Genomic DNA, 21,105 nt, shown 5'->3' with positions numbered 1-21,105 from the left:
TAAATAATATTGTGAAACCCGGAGCCTGTTTGTACACGGTGCCACACTCGAAAACATCCCCTCTGCTACAAGTCACAGGTTTATGTGTATACATCACATCGTATATATATATTGTATATATCGGAAATGAAAAGCTGTGGTGGAAAAGGTGCCTGACATGTTACTGTGGCTTCCGTCTGGTCACTCTGTAATACAGGCCTGACTGGTGGCTCGCCGAACTTCTGGAAGGTTCTCTTCTCCTCACAGACGATGACTGGAGCAAAGACCGCCGGGTTCTTGGTCACCTCCTTCTGTACGCTGACCCACCACACAATTCCTTTGACTTCATGTTTGGTTTGTGCTCTGAGAACTACAGGACGGTGTGAGCGCCTTTCTAAATGACGTCCAATCAACTGGATTCACCGCTGAAGCTGGAGAAACGTCTCAGGCATGATCAGTGGAAACAAGAAGCAGCTGAGCTCAAGTCGCAGCTTCATGGAAAAGGCTGTGGATATTCCATGTGATTTCTTAGTTTATTTTGCAAACATGAAAAAAACTAAACATTTCTCATCATTGTGGGATATTGTGTAGATTTTTCAAGTCGGGAACAAAACTAAATGTGGAACAAGCAAAAAGCGCAATATTTTCCAGATGCATTGCACTTTGAAGTCTGTCATGTGTTTTTAAATATTCCACAGCTATTCTTTGCAGGGCAGCGAGGAGGAAACATCCGCCTCTCCCATCAGAAAAGTACTGTTGCACTGAACAAGTGTGCATTTCCTACTTTAATGTAGTGTTGAATGACACAGCAACCCCCCCCCCAGGTGCCAGGTCTTGGACACTCAGCACTTGTCTATTCAGTTGCTCCCTTTTCAAAATGTCGTGTTAACAATTTGCACTGTTGTTCATTGTGAAGCTGCATGCCCTTCCCCGTGAAAATTGTAATTAACCCAATGTGCCATTTTCTTCTTTTTGCGTGAACTCGTGTTGGACTGTTGTTCGCTCTTTGTTTGTAGCCAGACGTGCTCGGGCCCCGCAGGCGGTGTTCTGACACTCTCTTCTATCAAAACCAAGATTGAAGTTTGTAGTACGGTTGCTCTTCTGCGACATCGAATGACTCGGCCCCGGACCGGCTGTCAGTCTCCATTCACTTCAGTGAGCGTCGCGCCCCGGCGTCCTTGCTGGCGGCTCGCAGGGTCATCCTCCAGTCGGCCACTTTGTGGAAGTACGAACCGCCACGCACACAACACACAAGACCTTCAAAATCCTGTTTTACTCGGCTTGAAATCGATTTCTCCACTCGCCAGAGATCTAACTAACGGAAGGCATACTGCTGGATGGACTCCCCCCCCCATTATTATAATATTCTGGTGGATCAGAGTATATCAGTGCTTCCCAATCCTGGTTCTCATGCGCCGCCCTGCAAATTTGTATTTTTTTTTTTAAGGCATCTTCCTGCTCCAATGTACCTCATTGAAATTAATAGGTATTCATGAAGCTCTGCAGAAGCCTGATAACAAGCAATTCTCTAGAAAAGAGATACGCTGTAGCAGGATGTATGAAACATGCAGAGTAAGATTGAGAAGGAAAAAAAAAATAAAACCTGGTGCTTTTCTTCCTCTCCTGGATGAGATTATATTAAACCTAAAGCAGACAGGTGGAAATATCAGACATAAAGTCATTATCTGGACATGCAAAGCGCTACGAGTCAGAAAACGTCTGCCTGAGAGACTGAGGCTGGAGAGGAAGCCGTCGCAGAGAGAGACCCGGTTTGTTGGGTCGTCTGCACTACGGGAGACACAGACCAGGAGTTTTTTGGGGTTTTTTTTTGGCAGCAACTGCAATACAATTAGACTAGTCTACATCAGATTGTGACCAGGCTGGAGTCTGTCCCTGTGGTGTTTTACTTTAATGGACTCTTGTAATGAGAACAGATTCTAAATATGATTCCCACATATTAGATTTACTACTCTGGACTCGTGCCCTCGCCCTAACTGGATCACAACAGTCTCCACTATGAACCCCGGATCCAAATAACACACGCAACCAGACGAGGCCTCTAATAAAACCATAGATTTTTTTTTTTTTTTATTATTATTTTGGCAAAAAAGGTGTATATGTACAGCGTATTTAGAATCATTATTAGACGCCATTAAAATGCATTGGAACAGTGCTTTAGTGATGTGCTCTTAACCAGATCGCTCTGAGTAACCTAAAAGCTGTGCTGTTTTCTGTCATGCATACAATAATCTCTTTCCTGCTCGTCCTCACGTCAATCCTGTAATTAAATATCAATACACACAAGGTTAAAGCAGTGACACACTATCAGTAAGCCCGTCAAAATTCTTTTCACTCGGGTTCATGGCAGCAGCGGACGAAATGGCAGACGTGCCAAATACAAACCGGACACACAATCAGAAAAAACAAGTTAAGCACTCGAATTCAAGTATCGTTTGGTTTTTCACAGACTAAGTTACACCTCTGACTACACTCGCACAAGTTACACACCACAGTCCGAAACATCAGCTGAAGAACTCCATGACGGCGGGTTTGCCGCTGACACATCTGTGGGCGATAAGCTGATGATCACATCTTGATTTAAAAAAAAACAAAAAAACCCAAAACAAAACCACTGAATTTGTTCATGTAAAGTTCAGCAGTTTTCCAGTTTTTGACTGGTGGTAAACCGGTTTCATGGGATCCGGTGTCAAATTACGAAGCATGACACGTTGCCTTAAATTTCCGGACATTCCTGAACGTTATTTACAGCGTGGGTGTGTGGAACACGACCGGATGCAAGGTGGTGTGTGTGTGTGTGTGTGTGGATGCAGGCTTGAAAACAGTCCTATAAGGTGACATCATCACGAACAAACAGACTAAGACCAGGAACATTAAAGTGCTCCATGCAGGACAGACGAAATGTACAGTTGTGTTGCCGTTTTCACAGTTCATCTACAAGGCTTCTTTTTTTTTTCTTCTTCTTCTTTTCTATCTGGGGATACAAAAACCGGTAGTATTTGTTCAGCTTTTCGCCCTGTATAAACATCCAGGTGTACGGAGCCAACAAATTCAATATTCACGTTTCAGGTACAAGACAAGGGGGTGAAGCTGAAGTTACTTGTATTCTGGGAAAAAATTTTTTAAAATGAAAACAGAAAGAAGAAACCTCCCTACTATTGAATCATAGATTTGTTGAAGCCATTGGGAATAGAAAGTCGGCAGAGATGTTATAGTAACTTGAAAATCACCCCTGTTCTTGTGCTGTATTGCATCAGTACATTCACCAACGTCTACATACACAGAAATGACATTTTTGAAAAGTCAACCAAAACATTGGTTTCATACTGCGTTCCAGACGGCATAGGCAGGAGTCATCCCCCCCCCCAAAAAAAAAAAAAATCATAAAAAAATACTGCAGCCTATTGTATGTATCTATATAAGTATAGGTTTCAATACACACAATAAGCTAATACTGTATGGTCACGTGGAGTACATATAATCAGCTGTTTGGACAGGAAATACAATACAAACATGCGTGTTTTACGAGTACTGTACCTAGAAGTGCCCACAGTAAACGTGACATTTTACAGTTACACATCAGCATATCAATCCAGAATAACCAGCTGCAATGAAGGCATATAAGAGTATAAATTAACAGACTCCATACAGAGTAAGTAGAACTAGGATTTATCAAAATGGGTCAAACATGAAAAGAAAAATTACTCTTTTGTTTTTTTGATTTTTTTACATAAATGCAATACATATAATGGCATGGATTTTTCTCTATGGTCACAGCACCAACTGGAATTTAATGACATGGAAATAAACATGAATAGTAAAATCCCTCTCTATTCTTTTTAAACAAAACTATATAGAGAAGTAGCTCTCACCAGTTTTTTCTTTCTTTTTTTTGCTATTTACAAACTCTCACAGGCACACCATCAATGCCTCATGAATTTTTGACTGAAAGTATTTCACGAATTTTGTTCATTTCCGCATTGTGCACAGCCATCATCCACTTTGTCATCGCCCTCCCCGTGTGCCTTTTACTGGTCAACATCAAATATTTATTGCTTCTTTATTCCTAACAAGCTCAGCACTCGTGTCTCGGCCTTTCCCCCCCCTCTCACGCCTCCATTCTGGTCATTTCCCCTCACGGGTGAAAAGGGAACCGTTTAGGGATTCACTAGTGACGATTTCTTTCCGTTATCTTTCAGAACTTTTCTTTTCTTTTTTTTTTTTTGGCTGACCTTTTTGTCTTTGAACAAGTGGAATCACAATCAGTTTCTTTGCTTTGTATTGTCCGAAGCCGTCCCCCAGTCTCCCACTGTCCCGTCTCTCTCCAGCTCTCTCTCGCTTTCTCATCTCTCTTTCTCTTTCTCCTCCTCACGCCTTCGTACCGAACGCCGCTCCTCCTCCGCCCTGCATACTGAAGTACTCGGTGAAGGACGGGAGCCGCGGCGGCAGTGGGGGGGAGCGTGTGGCCGGGCGAGGGGGGATCGGGGGCGGGGGCAATATGGAGGTGAGGTCAGCAGCCGTGGTGATGATCTTCTGCTCGCTGTTCCTCGGGACCTCCGGTCCTTTACGGGCCACCGTTTCCTCCACCGTCTTCACCGGATCCTGGAAGGGAGACGAGACTTTTACACTTCTGACCTGCTCTCCTCTTCACCGGTCTGGGTTAATGTGTCACGCTGACCTGGACGCGTATCGGGTCTCTTGACCTCAAAGCTTCAACTAATTTGAGGTGTCGGATGAGACTGATGAGACTGTTTGGTGTGAGGAAACAAGAGTGCTGCACAAGCGCGAGTTCACAGTTGGTATAAGTTTCAATCTTGACGCGTTACGGGTTTCTGACTTCCAATGACCAGCACATTTCCATTAAAGTCTCACATTTTTAATTCAAGGTTCATCAACCTTTTTTGTTACTGTGAAAACAAAGTTAGTGTTCCGGAATCCTTTTTCAGATTTTTCTTTCACAAATCAATTTCAACAAATGCTATTAAACCAACTGATATAAACAATTTTAATGTATTTGTGTTTAGATAACTTGATAACTGTAATTTGCTTTAATGATCAACACATTGTAAGAAAATGTTTCAGATTTATTCTTTGAAATAACTAAGAAATGCTGCCTCCCTTTTCAAAACACACACAGGAAGATCCTTCCTTTTTTAGTATATAATGTTTTTAGTATTCTCCACAGTTTCTGAGGTTTTGATTAGTTGTTAAGCAGTTTTTTTTTTGTTCCAGAGTAGAGGTGGTTTAGCAGAGAGAACTTGGCTTCTGCTCCATTACAATGTTACACCAAGAACAAAACACTTAAATACTTTGTCACCACTTTGTGATCGACTCAAATAAACTGTTCTGCAATATCGTTTTTGGTTTATGTTTGAGGATAGAGGACAGTTTCTCCAGAGTGTGATACAATGTGGCTTGATGACATTACATGCAACAACATCCCGACACAGATCAGTTGTGAAAATTGTGGGAGGTGAAAAAAACCAAAACGCATTTGCGGAACTATAGCAGCCAATAATGTAATAATGGCCTATAATGTAATAACTGTAATAAAAAAGTCACAACCATAAAAAACCCTCCTAGAATATGGTCTTATTTATGTAGGATTACATTATTGGCTGCAGTTTATATATTTTTTTAAAGGATTTTTATCTGATGCTACTTCAATTATGTATTAACCAACTATTAATGGCAAAGTGTTATGACATCACACTAATAGCAGGCATTACTTCATGTTCATTATTACATTACCGTTGGCTCCAGGGATCTCTATTATTTACTGTGAGGACAGCTCTATCCAATCAGACGAGAGACTGGTGTCCTTTGTGTTGTTGTGCTAAAAATCCACACTGTATTGTTATAAATCTATATGAGTCATCGACAGTATATTTTGTGACAGAAAGACTCTGGATTCAACAAACTGCTACCTTTTCCGATATGAATTTAGCAGGAAAACAGAGGATTTCTGGGCTCTTCCACCAAATGACTCATGTGCAGTGATTTTGTTGTATCCAACAAGTCGACTGCAGCTCCGTTATCTTCATTTAAATTAAAAAAACAAAAAACAAAAAACAAAACAAGAGTGCATTCTCTTTGGCAACAGAAAAGGGAGACCGAATTTCCCTCTTTGAAATTCAGGCTATAAAGTTTGAAAGCTCGGCTGAAAATCGTTATGTTTTATTGGATTTTCAACAGTAACACTTGTACCGTGGCTTCACAGTGTCTTTTAATTAGATGTCTGCAGCAAATGAGGTAAGCGTGTCGGCCGGGAGCCAGGAAGATGAAGCATCTTTACAACGGTTTCAAGTTAGAGATGCAACTTCTAAATGACAGGAAACCTCAAGGTCGTTAGACCCAACCTCATTCAAAGATTTTCTTTTTTAAATATACACAGTATGTATAACCTGCAACCTAATCAATGATTCTATTTTCTGTTTCTGGGTTTATTTCAGAAACAGAAAATGAAACTGTCCAGGAAATGTTTTGTGAGAAGGAGTGGGTTTTAATTAGAGAGAGAAGATTTCACTTTAGAAAACAGAACAAGAAAAAGTTAGTGTGCCTCAGTGTGAGGAGCAGATCGTTGGAACAAGTTGGCAGATGAGCTGAACGAAAGTTCAAACATAAAACTTTTTGAAAACTGTATAAACAACAAACCCTTGATATGAAGTGGGGAGAGGAAAGGCTGCTGTGGGGACATTTGGATACATTTACTATCACAAGCTGAATAATATGAGTGATTATTTGAACAATCTAAGATAATTGCACATTTTGGGCTGTCGAAATGGCGAGGATTGTTGTGTGTCAAATGTAAATATAAATAAGAATCTGCAAATAAGTCAAGCTAATGTACAAATTAAGAGTTTGTGCTACAAATTTGAGTGAACAGAAGTGAAACTTGTATGTCTGTTTTTCACTTTTCGTCGCTCCCCATTGTTGGATATTTTTGAATTAGTTTATCACTTTGCTTTACATGTCGGTTTGAAATGAAGTCATTCATTCATCCATAAGGTTTGACTATGAGCTCTCCCTCCGTTGCCGACACGATGCTTAAAATAGGTCTCGTCAAAGTTTGTATTTAAACATTATCTCACAGTTCCCAACTCGTATCTCATCAGTGCTTGTACAGCGTTGTGCAGTGTTTACTGTTATCTATCTGACAGTCCGAGGACGATACAGAAAAACAATCCCCATAAACACGTTCCCTCACAAATTGCATTGTTAAAGTCACGACTTCTAATTTGAAGCATCTTTCCTCGATGAGACGTGAGTTAATTTCAAGCTACGCTTGGCAGGGAGGGTTGCTCATTAAAAAAAATTCACACAATGAGAGCAGTTGAGAAGTTATTAATCACAAAAAGCAAGTGGTACAAAGTAAGGCAGCATTTAAAGTGGATATATAGAGTGTGTGTGCTTCAGTACAACAGACAACTGATCTGCAGCCCAGAAAGCATCAGAAGTGTCGCCAGCTCCAATGGTTCTCTATGGAGAGAATGTCTGAGTTGGCGTTTCTGGACAGTTGGTCGTCAAACGCTATTCGCTTGTTTGTGTTTGGGGGGGCGGGGTCTCGCCAAAAGGTCCATTTCTTTCAGTGTTTCCCCACTTTGTTTTTTGGAGCAATTCCAGCTTCTGATGGTGTTTACTATTTAATCTGCCAGACTGGACTCGCTGTGGTGAGCGAGTTATCTTGATGTCCTCAGTCGCCTTCAACATCAAATGTCACGATGCTGTTTTGTTTCACGTTATTTCTTAATACGCGAAAATATAGAAATCCTACATTTTAGACTTTTCCGACGTGAGAAAGACATTTACAGTTGGATTGTTTAGGTTTCCAGCCAGTTTTAACAGAAATACCCCCCCCCCCCCCATATAGCCAACACAAATATAATAATATTAAGTAGTAGTAGCAGCAATTTTGGAAGTGCATAACTAATTAATGGTCTCTATTGCGCCGTTATAGTGTTTTCATGTTTGTCTTGTTTCGTACATGTAGGTATTGTTCTTGCACTCCAGTTGTGTCTTCTGTTCTTGTCAATGTTTTGACGTCTCGTTACTTTAGAGTGCAATGAAAGACACTTGTGATGATCACTTGTTGCACTGAGGTGTCTTGGAAAACAACAATCCATAACTAAACAATAGAAATATGAACATTTGAACCTGTACTTACTGACTGGATGGAGAAAAGTTCAGTGAAATTGGGTTGAGAATCCCCCAGGAAAGAGCTGTTTCCGTACGCATGATGGGGGAAACTCTCGCCCCCCTCGCCTCCTTTTGGACTGGAGAGCAGGATCCCGATCTGGGACGTCCGAACATGATACGGGAAGTTCTTATTGGCGGCTGAAGGCCTTGTGATAACCTGAAAGAGAAAGAAAGGGACTGATCTCACCTATACAATGGAAGTATTATGCAGTGGCCAACACATTAACATAAAAGACAAGTACAATGCAGCCAGCAAGCAGCAACATAAAAGAGAACTTGTACGAGTGGTACAGCCCATTAGCAAAGAACAATGTGTCGGAGGTGAGAAAGATGTAGATAATGATGTGTGGAGGAGACAATCAGCATGAAGCAGCTACGACTCAAGCCTAGTGAATAATGTATGACTGACAGTGGCAATGATGACGGCTGAATAATGTGAACTATGTTCAAGTGAAAGAATGTCCAGGAGCAGGCCTGTGAGTGTGGGTGTGTGTGTGTGTGTGTGTGTGTGTGTGTGTGTGTGTGTGTGTGTGTGTGTGTGTGTGTGTGTGTGTGTGTGTGTGTGTGGTACGAACAAGGAAGACGATGTGAGCGTAGAGGTGGATGCCGAGCTGAATGCCATTGACAATCTTCTCACGAGCCCAACGAGGAATCCCAAAGTTGGCGATCAGAGCCATAACAGGCACCGCAAAGAACCTGAGCACAAAGAGTGAACGGATTTGGGATATCAATTAAGGAAAAACAGATAGATAGAGATAGATGGATAGAGAGCGAGAGAGTAGATTGAGCTGTAAAGCACATAGAGATATACAAGAAGTGTGCTGGAGATAATGAGGCTGCAAATAGTAGCTGCAATGAGTAACAACAACAGAGATCACGTTGGTCTTTGTGATAAACACTTCATTTCAAAACCTTCCTATGATACATAGTGGATGAAGGACAGAAACTAAACAGTGTCTGAAATGGGACCTTCTCCCAGGGCTGAGTGAAAGGGAAAAAAATAAATAAATGCGTAAACACTGTTTAGCACACATCTATAAAAGCATAATTTATTGTAATGGAGGTAATTTCATGAGCTTAGAAAAATAGATAGTTGTTGTTTGGGTTTTTTTTTGTTGAACAATCATTCACTCAAGTATATATATTCCCGGACAGTGAAGGCATTATCTTTCTCCTGCATGTTTTTACTGAGCACGGTATAAACAATTCAAACGGAAGGCGCCGTTCTGTGCAGCAGGGGGTGAGTGAAGGTGTGCCGGTCTCACCATAATGTGTACGTGGTGAAGAACGGGATGTAGAAGGGCTGCTTCTCAGGGTATTGCTTCAGAGAGACCAGCACTGCGTAACAGAACCACACGTAGGCAACCAGCTGCAGGCCCATCAGGCCGTAGCCCGCCGGGCTGTCGTAGGCGTACAGGACTTCACCTGGGTCAAAGAACTGGCACAAGAAAACACACACGTAAACTTTTACACAAGAAGGACTAAAGTGTCTCCTGACTTGGCATCATAATGCCGCCCGTGTCCTAATTACAAAGATGAATGGCCCGTGGTTCAGCTGATCCGCTGCACTGACCGCGCCAAAAGCTCAGCTTGTCCCTTCCTGCTTGAGTCCTTTTGACATTGACACTTCTTCTCTTCAACTGGGTCACCAGCACATGTGCGCACGCCACTTTGCGGGTGTGCGTTTGGCTTGTGTGCTCGCAGGTGCAGACACGAGATTGCATTTCACAGTCCAGCGGCTGGACGGCATGAGCCATACCGGGTTACTGTTGCTACATAATGCATAGGTCTGATGGCCTGCTGAAGAGCTTCTCCAGATCCGAGCGGCCAACCGGAGCCTGACAGACTCCCGGCTGCAGGAACACTCTTCAAGTCCTCCTCTCAGTTCCAATTGTAACCCAGTTTGGCTTATTTTTAGCGCGGGCTCCCCTGAGTTTTGAGCTCTTTAACAGTGGCGCTCATGTTAGAGGGCAGGCGGCAGATAAATTATGCCGCTTCAGAGCTCCATATTGCCGGGTGAGAGATGGCTATAGGCTCCAGTGTTAAATAAAACACGGATACTTCCACTGCACTCTTCCCACTGGGTCATTACCATGCTGTATTCAAAGGCTATAATCCACTGTCCATAAATGTACCAACCTTCACGTTAGACTGTGCTTGCGTGCAGCTATAACAGCCCCAAGTGTGTTATTAATTCATAAGCTCATACACTTATGCTATGCTCTACATCATAGATGTTTCTGTCTTCACAAGCCCAGACAGTATAATTAATGAGAGTGGGGATCTCATGGTGCGCTGATTAATAAAGGAAACCTTCCCATAGTCCCAGGATGCTTGCACACGACTGATGTAAGATTTATTTTCTCAGGTACAGTAGAAGCATCATCAACATCTGGAGTTGTTTTTTGCAGTTTGGAGTTGCCTTCTTGTTCCCCCGTCAGGACAGAAGTTCTCGAATCCTCTTTTGGTTGAGTTTTTCCAAATTGTATTTATTTTTTACAATCGGCTTGACGCATGTTCATAATTAGCAATGTATCAAGAGTAATGAGTGACTTGACAGAAAAAGCCATTACAGCCTACGCGGATCTGTGGGCGCAGCGCCTCCATGAATATTTATCAGCTCATTCAAGAAGCCGAAGAGAGCAATAACACAAGTGCAGACTCTGTGTTGAGCATTGTCAAGTCAGAAATCTCTCACCCAGTCATCCTGGGTGCATTTCACAAGCTGCTTTCAAAAGGGAGAAGTTGAAAGTGTTGACATCAGAAATGGCAGACGCGTCTGAGGGACCACAGCGCAGATGATTTCATTAGTATGAAAATTGGTTCTGTCACTAAAGATTATTTTCACCTGTAATTGTTCTGTTAATCATTCCTCAAATTAAAGCTGCTTCATTTTTATCTATAAAGTGCCCTGAAAACAATGAAAAATGCCTACTGTTATCATTTGGATTGTTTTTAAGTGTTACATCTCTAAAGCAATTGATGAAACAGCAGCTAAGCTTTTTTTTTTTTTTTTTTTAACCCTTGTGAAGATCTTTTTGGCATCAAACCAACACAATCCTTGTCAACTTGTGTCGAAAAGGTCAGTAAATAAATCAAGGTATTGATCAAACGTGGGGGTTTTCAGCTCCCTGTTTTATATTATGAACTGAATATCTAGTGTTGGTTGCGGACTGTTGTTCAAACTGAATGAACAATGTAAAGGTGTCCCCTGAGGCAAACAATTGTACGAGTCTGCAGCCACGTTAGCGTCATCGGGAGACTGTGAATTGGCACCGAGCCGAACGCCAACGTCCGCATCCCACCGTGCTCTGAGCAAATGCAATGGCATGTCTAAATCAGCAAGTATAACGTTCACCTCGTTCACGACTGCGATAACAAATTTGCAATAGGCAGAAAGTGAACTGGAGGACTGGCTGGATTCCCTGCGGGCTGCTTCAAATCCGAGCTGGTTGGGATTACATTAATAAATTAATGTAACAGTTGTGGCCTTAAGTTTATAACATTATTAAATACGCATTTTGCATTCTGTGTGGGGAAACACCACCTAATGCATAGCAGTAGATCAGATCGGGCGTACCATTAGAGTATTGCTCCTCCGACATCTGTCAGGACGAGTTTGGTCTAAATATGGAGTCTATAAAGGTATCTCGTGTTAGTTCTGTTGAGCGTAAATGAGCCTGGATGGCAGAAAGAGGCCAAGAGGAGCAGAGAAAGCTTTTTTTCTTTTTTTTTTTTAAAGGAAACCAATGGAAAAGAATGCAGATTGCTCTTGCAAAACGTGTTCATTTCATTCTTCCTCAGCATAAGTCTGCAAGTTTTCTATGACGCATTCCATCACTCAGGTTACGTGTGAGACGTTTCTCAACTTTGAGGTTTGTTGTGAGCAGGATAGGAAGTTCATTGACTCCAGAGCACTTCACTTGTTTTAGGTTTTTCCCTGCCGCAACACACCTGGTTGAAGCAGGAAGAGGATGAAACACGCTATGTGGGTGAGCACTGATGTAGATAAACTACTCATGAAGTATATGGGAGGTGTTTTCAGTATAAAAGATAGTCTAACATGCATCACTACATTCTTATTTTAGGTTCGTCATTTCAGTTCTAAATCAACAAGTTGTAAAAGTGAAATACTTTTTTGTTTTTTGTTACCCTGCCCGTGAGGGGATCTGGGGAAGCTTCAGTTAACTTAAATGTAAAATACTGTTTAACTTATGCTTTTGTTTAAATGTTTTATCAATGAAAAACTATATTGAACAGCTTTGTGATGGATCTAATTTCCTCCCGAACACGCAACCCCAGGCCGGCCCTGTTAAAAGGTACTAAACACAAAGTGCAGCTGAAGCTTTTGGTAGTCATTGTTCTGTTGATATTTGGTCACTGACCAAATATTGAACACATTAAAATGTCATCAGATGGCGGTACGAGATGAGCACTCAGAAAATCATTGTCATCAAAATTCATTGGACGTCGTCCAGATTTTACAGCAGCGCAGTTGGTAGCCGTCGAGGTGCACTTCTCCACGGGAGCCAGCTTCATTGTTTGCAGTAGAAAAGTCAGGGGCGTCAATACGGCTCAAAAAAAAAAATCAATACAATCATGTTCCCACTACAGATAATGGTCATTTCACACTGCTACCATGGTGGAAAAATATAGTGATAGATTAATCAGTGATAAAGACAGAAATAGTCTGGAGTGCTGTGAAGTGTTGAGCGTAGTGCAGCGGTACTGTACCTCTGCCTCGTAGATGAACAGGATGACGTAGGTGATTGTGTAGACCGTCATGTAGATACTCAGTTTAACAGACCCACTGTGACTGATCCTCGCCCTGAGACAGACGGATAAACCAGCAGGGTCAGAGGTCGCACACAAGTTGGAGGAAGATAAGAAGCACACACACAGACACACTTACAGCTGCACAAATGGAGGGGAAGCACACACTAATACAGACAAACACACACACAGATAACCAAGCGTTTGGCTCTTTACCTCAGTCTAGGAGCCAGCTCTTGAACAGCACACGGCATGAAAGGGTCCTGAGCACTCAGCTCACGACTGTTTATACATTTAAAATAACTGCAGGCTCTCCAACAGCAACAGAAATGAATGTGTTTTCCTATGCAACTGACAAAAAGCAGCATCTCAGAGCTAAGCCTTCTTCAGTATATCAAAGATCCGTTCGTAGCAGCTTATTCACACCAGAAGAAAAATAAACATATCTGGGTTTCTTCATACTGTCAACGAGTCAGGTACCGTGCTGCAGATAAACAGCCCTGTTTAGAGTCTGATGATTGTGCAGTTTTAAGTCTAATCACTTGGGTTTTAAGAGGGTTTAATAACTAGAGATCACAGAGTCTACTAAACCCCAAGGAGAGTGTAATCCTGGAGTCAAAAAAGCCAGCAGATAAATTCTGCAAACTCAGTTTTTGCTCCAAGTTCAGTTTAGAAGAATAAAAAAATAAAATATAAATAAAAATCACAGGGATTCAATTAAGCCTAAAGCAGAACCAATTCATAAAGCTTGAATGACGCTTGATGAAAAGTCAAAACTCAAGACATCATGAAATGCCTTTTATACAAACAGTCTTTTCAGGAGTTTTCAGTGGGCATGACTATGTAACACCAATTTCTCAAAAGAAGGGCCTTTAAAAAAAAAAATCATTGTCAAGTACAGCACAATTTTTCTAAACAGCAATTTGAAACTGGAATTAGAAAACTAGCCAGACCAATGACTGTTGGACAAGTATAGACTTGGTCCAGTCGGGTGTGGGACGAAGACACACTGATGTTCCGGGCAAACAAAAGCATTTGTAAATCATCAATTATGCAGTCTCACTGCTTCGTCACGTACAAATGTCCATGAAACATTGCTCAGAGAACAGTAAACCCCAAATAACTCTGTGTGCAGGCTTTGCACGTAAAACACAGAAACTACACTTTACATCAGAGCAAATACAATCGAAGGAAAATAACAATCCATGAGCACCGCAATAGGAGTTTTTATGATACTGTGTCAGTTTTAAAATATATTGTACTGACGTGTAATGACACACAATCATATTTTATGCATATGGTTGTGCATTTTTTATACCACATCCGTGCGAGTATTGCAATGTATTGCTTCCCTTGCAATACCACAACATTATAAGTTCCCCTTTCGCTGCACAAATGAAAAACATCTCTAATATCAGCGGGCCAAATCGTAACCGAGAACACAGCTAATTCGTGGGCTGCAAGTATCGGGAACAAGGTACAGAGAAAGAATGAATGAATGAGCAATGTTATTTAGTTGACCCATCAGTGGTCATATTGTTTTGGCTGATTGGTGTGGGTCGCAATCATCCATCACACCCATCACAGGGTTCTTCCACCTGACCAGAGCGATGTGACGTTTTGACAGAGCGTTGTCAACCATTGTCGCGTTATGAGACAATGACAGGCAGACCTGACAGTGACACACAGTGACGGCTAAAACACACTCCAACAAAAGTGACATTTTTGCATGAACCAACAATGTAGAGAGGAATCATTCAAGGACACACACACAGACACACAGAAAAAAGATAAATAAAAGGTGCATCCCTCCCACCTGGTGACAGTGAAACCTTTGCCCAACAATATTAGCATCAGAAGGAACACCAGGAAACTGACGGAGAACAGTAATTTCCCTGGAGAAGGACGGAGAGAGGGAGAGAGAGAGAGAGAGAGAGAGAGAGAAAATGAGAATGAGAAAACAGAAGGGGTAATTAGGTTGTGGTTTCCGAATCTGCAAAATCAGAGGGGAATGATAAAAATCAGGTCACCACACACATATTAGACACACATGGTTCTAAGAAAAAAAGAAAAGAAAAAAGAAAAATCATGTGTGATCCTGCCTGTGCCCATGAAACCGGCTATTAATTTTCTTCAGCCATGCACACATCCATCATTGTCCACTTGCTGATTCTGCTCGGGCGGTGAGTGAGTGAATTTCTAATGCAGTGGTAGTGTCAGTCATTCAGTCGGTGACCGATGCACCAGAGGAACTCACCTAGTATTTTCAGGCTGCCAGTGCCAACTCCATCTCGAGCATACAGGCCCCAGAAGACACAATGGAACAACAGGCTGAGCACTGCCAAGTGGAAAAGATGCAGAGAGGAGAGGATTAGGGAAAAAGGTAGTGGGGAAGGGGGTGTGGGTGTGTGTGTTTGTGTGTGTGGGGAGGGGGGGGGGGGGGAGTGCTGGACAGAGATTGGTGAGCAAGAATTACACAAGAAGAAGAAAAAAAGACAAGAGGACATAGGGAGTAAAGGAAAGACAGAGAAGCAGTGATGAGGACATGATAATGAGGGTAGATAAGGGGGAGAACAATGGGGTGAGAAAAGTGAGCCAGAAGAGAAGAGGAATTGATGAAGAAGAGCAGAAGAAGGCTGGAGAAAGCGGGAGGTTGAGGTTGAAAGTGAATTTAGGGGGTGGCAGGAGACTCGAGGGGAGATTTCAGGGGGGTGGCACGGGGGGGGGGCATGTGAGCGAGAAACAAGAACGAAAGATAAGGGGGAAGAAGAAAGAGGATTGGATAGGATGAGAAGGGTGGTGGGATTCATCAGCAACAGTATGCTCTGCTGAACACTGGAACTCGGCTCCGCTGTTTGCAATGGTTCCTATTCAGAGGCTAATAAGGGCGATAATATCTCCACTCTTGAAGTGGGGATTAAGGTATGAGATGCTGCAGCAGCCGTGCAAAAGGCTCATTGTCATCTCCAGAGTGTGTGTGTGTGTGCGTGAGTGTGTGTGAGTGCGTGCATGCGTGTGTGTGTTAAACACTCACCCTCCACACCTGCAGCAGTCATAAACATTTTGTAGGTGGTGTGAAGAAGCTGTCTTCCCTTCAAATTGTCTGTATAGGGAAAAAAAAGTAAGAATGAGATAGAGGTGATAGAGGGGCGTGCGCGCATGTGTGTGCGTGTGCGTGTGCTTGTGTGTGTGTGTGTGTGTGTGTGTGTAGATAAAAAGGATGCAGATATGCTAACAGATGGTGGAGCAGAGCGAGAGGTACAGGGAGAAGGAAAAAGAAAACAAGAACAAGGGATGGATGATTTGGGGAAGCAATCATTAGTATGCATCCATCTTGTGATGCCCATCTCTGGATGAAGCCTTATTCATCTTCTCCGTTCTCGCCACCTAATCTGCGAGGATGTATTCCTAATGCGTATGTAAGCAACCTATTTTAAAACATAAACATGTCGGCAAACAGCCGCGGCCCAAGAGGGAATTTTACAGGGGGAGGACGGGTCATAAACGTCCACGCACACTCTCAGCTGGCCCGTCTCGCCACTGATTCGGCTCACCGAGTGCTGATGGTTTCTCCCGTGACCTCCACAGAAAGCAGCAACACGAGAAAAAAATGTCTCGAGTCCACCTTTTCATTCTTTTCACAAAAGCAGTTTTTTTTATATTTCCAGGCAGAGGTAAATCTGAAGTTTTTCCTCTCGATTATTTTTAATAAAACTCGCACGAACTCATTTAAATTCCAAGATCTGTCAGTAAACTTGCCGTCTAATACTTAGAAGAGTAAACACAGCAGTTCATTCACTCTCTAAGATCTTAACAATGGCAGAATCAAATGAAGCAAGCCAGCCTATTGTATGACACTGCATCACTCCTGAGAGGATTTATAGATTTATATATATATAAAAATATAGATATAAACCACTGAAATTACTTTTGAAATAAATCTGCTTTCCTTTTATTACCAATAAAAAAAACTGATGGATTGATTCCAATATCCTGAATTCACAAACTGGTTGTCTGTTATTGTACCATATATTAAAACTGATTGGGGGCAAAAAACTTGAAAAAATATTGTTGAGCCATCAACCACAGATTTGTTGACAAATGCACCCTATTTGTAAGATTCTGTAGGAGGAATGTTGTTGCTTTTCTTAAAGTGCTTTAGATGTCTTAGTGTTATCTTGTGGTTTATATATAATCCGTATGTTTTACTGGACATGGTGTATTTTTTTGGACGTCCATGCTGCCACCGTGGCAAAAGCCTCCCTTTGCAGAACTGCTCATGATCTCAGAGGCTTCGCCAGTAAAGTAAATTGGAGTTACTTTCTGGACCACAGATAAAACTATTTCAAGTCTCCTCAGAAGCATTTCATGGACAAAGAGCTCAAGGCTTTATCTCTCACTGCATGGCGGCTGAGCAGGTCCATCAACTGTGGAGGATCATTTGATACGATCAGCTTTGTAAGATCTCAGGAGGTCGGAGAAATTAAGAGAAGAAAGTTTGGCTGCACCAAGTTTTGTTTTTACTTTTTTCAACAATTTTTTTTTTTTTTTTTTTTTTTTGTGAAACTAAATGTTTAGAAAAGAAACTAATTTCAAATTGAAGTGCTCTCTACACATATCATAAAAGCCCAGATTTCACTCCAAGTCAACCCAGCTGCAGCAGTTCAAGAGCCAAAAGATGACAGATAAGTCTTTTTTTTCTTCTTAAAGGGAGAAATGTCGCTGCACAGAAAAAAAAATCATGTTGAAGGATAAGAATTACTCTTTTTTTTTTTTCTTTGAATGGCAACTCTTTCCTTGTAGTTATTGTTCTCAGCCGCTCCAGGGCTTTTTCTTCTGTCCTTCGTGTGACGACCTCGCTTCAATAAGCTTACTGCGACCACGACCTTCTCAGCTCAGCCGTTCCCCTTTACATGAAACCCCAGTGCAGCTCTCACCAGTGCAGACTGGCACATGTTCCACCATCACTTAAGACATGAGACCTTACTTCTAATCCATCAGGAAACATGTAGATTTTATACTGGAGGTATAAAAAGAAAAGGGGGGCACTTAATGATTGCCACGGGCTGTGAAAGTCAGGATATGTCAGGAAAAAAAGGAGATGAAAGCAGAAAGAGTACTTACAGGCAAAGTAGCAGGAGAGGAGGAACACCAGGGAGAAGATGACCAGGAACGTGATGTCCGTCTCCAAGATTCCTGTAAATAAGAGATGGAGGAAGAGGAGTCAAAAGGAAAAAGATATAAAGGGAACGGAATAACTGATGAAGATTATAGAAAAGAGAGGGAGAGAGAAGACACGCAGTCAATGCACAAGAGGAAAGCAGGGGAGTCCCGGGGTTCACGAAAAGTCAATACAATGGAAAGAAGGGACAATCGAGGAGGGCAAGAACATAAATAGAAAAAGAGATGAAACATCCGGGGGGGCACATACTTGATGAGAATATCGGATTACTTCAGAAACAGAGATAGAAGGAGCTGCAGTGGAAGCAGAAGAACTGGAAAGTAGGAATAATTCATTTAGAAGATCCAACAACCTCTTCTTCTTCTTCTCATCCCTCCCTCTCAGTTCATCTATCATCATTAATTCATTCAGCTGTCCCTTCATTATTGTAATTTGTTCAGTCCACTGTGTTTTATTGGCTGTGCTAAGTGGTGTTGGCTTGTGCCGTCAGCGATTTGTTCTGTAATCTCCGTCTGTCTGTCTAATCACTCTTACCAAATTCATCTGCAGAGAAATGCTGCGTCCAGAAAGACTGGCCATTGGTCAGTTTCATCTCGTACTCCAGCTGCAGGCCATCGCCCTGCAAAAGAGAGAGAGAGAGAGAGAGAGAGAGAGAGAGAGAGGAGGGAGACAAAGGAAGAGGCGGAGGATGGCAGGTGAGATTAAAAATGTATTCGTTTGCACTGTTAAAGGTTTTGTGATCTGTACAAAATGCACATTAATGCTTTATGCTGCAGTGGACAGCTCGGTGGGTTGAAATGACAGAGGGAAGTAATGATTGCTCAGATTTATATTTAAACATCATCCTCAAGACATTTTGCTTTTTCATTATCACACTGAAGATAAAACTGAGAACTGCAGGACCTTTTAGGAGAGAGACAGAAAAAAAATGATGGGCTGCACTTAAAAGCAGCCCCTTCAAAGTTAAAGTGTAAAAACCTCAGAGTTCTGGATCACCCAGATGGGATAAGTACTTTAACATTAAAGGATTTTACTCGGAGCTGCACTTTAGCAGCAAAATCAAATATCACAGCATCTTGGTTTTTATATAAATATTTACCCCACAATGCTCATGCCCATAAAATCATTTCACCAAAAAAAAAAAAAATAGATAGCAATGTGGTCTTTCCATCCATCTTCAATAGCCACCCTCACCAAGCTGCGGTTGCACGGGAGCTGCAGCCAATCCCAGCTGGGGATGGGTGAGAGGCAGGTCAGACGCACGCGCGTGAACACACACTCTCCCTCTTATGGGAAATTCTCCAATTCAATGCATATCTTGAGATTGTTGGAAAGAAAAATGGGTATCCCCTACACCACTGAACAACTCATCTACTACACCAGCTTGAAGCAATTTATGGTCCCAGGAAGCCAATCCCAATGACCAATGGCCACAAGCCGGGGTATACCCAGGGTGAAATTAACCTAACAGTCATGTCTTCAGCTTCTGGGAGGTAAAAACCACTGTAGCACTATGCGGCTCTGGTGTTATTCCAACCACAGACTTTGTCTCAAACTGAGGGTACTAACCACGACACCACCGTGTGGCATTGTGATCATTCGGTGTAATTTCTTTAACAGTGTAATTTCTTTAACAGTGTCATTCAACTCAGGATTGCAGGAGCTGGAACTGGTCCCAGCTGGCTCCATGACCTGACCTTGGAACACGTCGATAACACACTCATGCGGACAATCACTTGCACGCAAGGGCAATTTGGAGTCACAAATTCACCTCGCATGCAATGTCTTTTGACTGTGGGAGGAAGCTGGAGCACCTGAAGGAAACAGATGTCGAAGGAGAACATCCAAAACGCCACACGGGCAGAATGGGATGCATTCAGGGATTAAACCGAGGCTGCTGGCTGTGAGGTGAGGATGTTGCCTTTTCTAGAACTGCTTTATTGAACTCAGAGCTACAGGAGCTGCAGCAATACTTTAAGGGTTTTATTGTAAAAAAGAAAAAACAAAACAAAACAACAACAAAAAAACAATTCACCTCAAATATATTCCCTTTTCAATGCACTTGTTTTTTATTAATGTGAAATGTTTTTGCAAACTGAAATCATATCTGCCACTGTGTTTTTCCCCAGTGAAATGTCTGCAAAAGCCTTTCCATTTCTGCAGTTTTTAGCATGACTATTCTCACAACCTCACCCTCGTGGGATGGAACATGAGAGCAAATGCTACTTCGCTAATGATAAGGTAGCTCGCTTTCACTGATGCATCACTGTTGGGCGCCTCGCTGCCATCTGCAATTCAGTTCGGAGTTTTTTTGCATTATGAGCTGTTCTTTTAATGAAAGTGTGCGTCTATGGAAAGATTAGGAACAACAATCTCCAAACAATGTCATGATTATCATCTGAACCTCAGAGTTTGGACTGTGGGCCAAATGCAGAGTCACCAATCCAGCGAACACACCTCGTCTTCAAATTCCCAGAAAAATTTACCCCTGCAGAGGGAGAACACGCAAACAACACAGGAGAGCTATGGGCTTGAGGTTTCTTGTCATGAGGTGAGCGTACGAACCACCATGGAGGCTCATCGTATTCAAGGCCATTTAAACATGTCCCATATTCCGACGTCAACACATTAGCGAGCTGTAATTTCAAACCAAACTGTTTACCAATCATCTACAATGATGATGAGAAAATCTAATGGAGTCAGCTTGCTGTTGATCATTAGACTGTGGCCTGATTAATCACTTTGTGCAGCACTGATGTCCATTTTCCACACCAGATCGCCACGTGACTGACGGGAGTGGCATCTTCCTTTGCTCGTCTCTCTTGCAGCTTAGCGATGTCATTTATAATGAAGATGAGATGTTTGCGATAACACACACACACACACACACACACACACACACACACACACACACACACACACACACACACACACACACACACACACACACACACACA

General features: G+C 42.2%; 1 protein-coding gene across 1 annotated transcript in view; it reads right to left on the bottom strand.

Moving 5' to 3' along the window:
- Positions 1-4,365: 4,365 nt before the first annotated feature.
- The window catches only part of tmem145 (transmembrane protein 145), a gene marked incomplete at its 3' end in the record, with an annotated part of 48,185 nt that continues 31,445 nt past the window's right edge, over positions 4,366-21,105 (bottom strand). Inside the window, exons 6-15 of the mRNA XM_080501083.1 lie at positions 18,683-18,767; positions 18,091-18,162; positions 16,001-16,069; positions 15,224-15,304; positions 14,783-14,861; positions 12,928-13,021; positions 9,459-9,631; positions 8,769-8,889; positions 8,162-8,350; positions 4,366-4,599 (exon numbers count right to left, since the gene is read on the bottom strand). Of these exons, the coding sequence (XP_080357209.1) occupies positions 4,366-4,599; positions 8,162-8,350; positions 8,769-8,889; positions 9,459-9,631; positions 12,928-13,021; positions 14,783-14,861; positions 15,224-15,304; positions 16,001-16,069; positions 18,091-18,162; positions 18,683-18,767 (1,197 nt within the window). The remainder of the gene's footprint in view (positions 4,600-8,161; positions 8,351-8,768; positions 8,890-9,458; positions 9,632-12,927; positions 13,022-14,782; positions 14,862-15,223; positions 15,305-16,000; positions 16,070-18,090; positions 18,163-18,682; positions 18,768-21,105) is intronic.

The sequence above is a fragment of the Blennius ocellaris genome (assembly GCF_963422515.1).
Source record: "Blennius ocellaris genome assembly, chromosome: 8".
NCBI classification, from domain to species: Eukaryota; Metazoa; Chordata; class Actinopteri; order Blenniiformes; family Blenniidae; genus Blennius; species Blennius ocellaris.
This window is presented reverse-complemented; position numbering and strand designations above follow the sequence as displayed.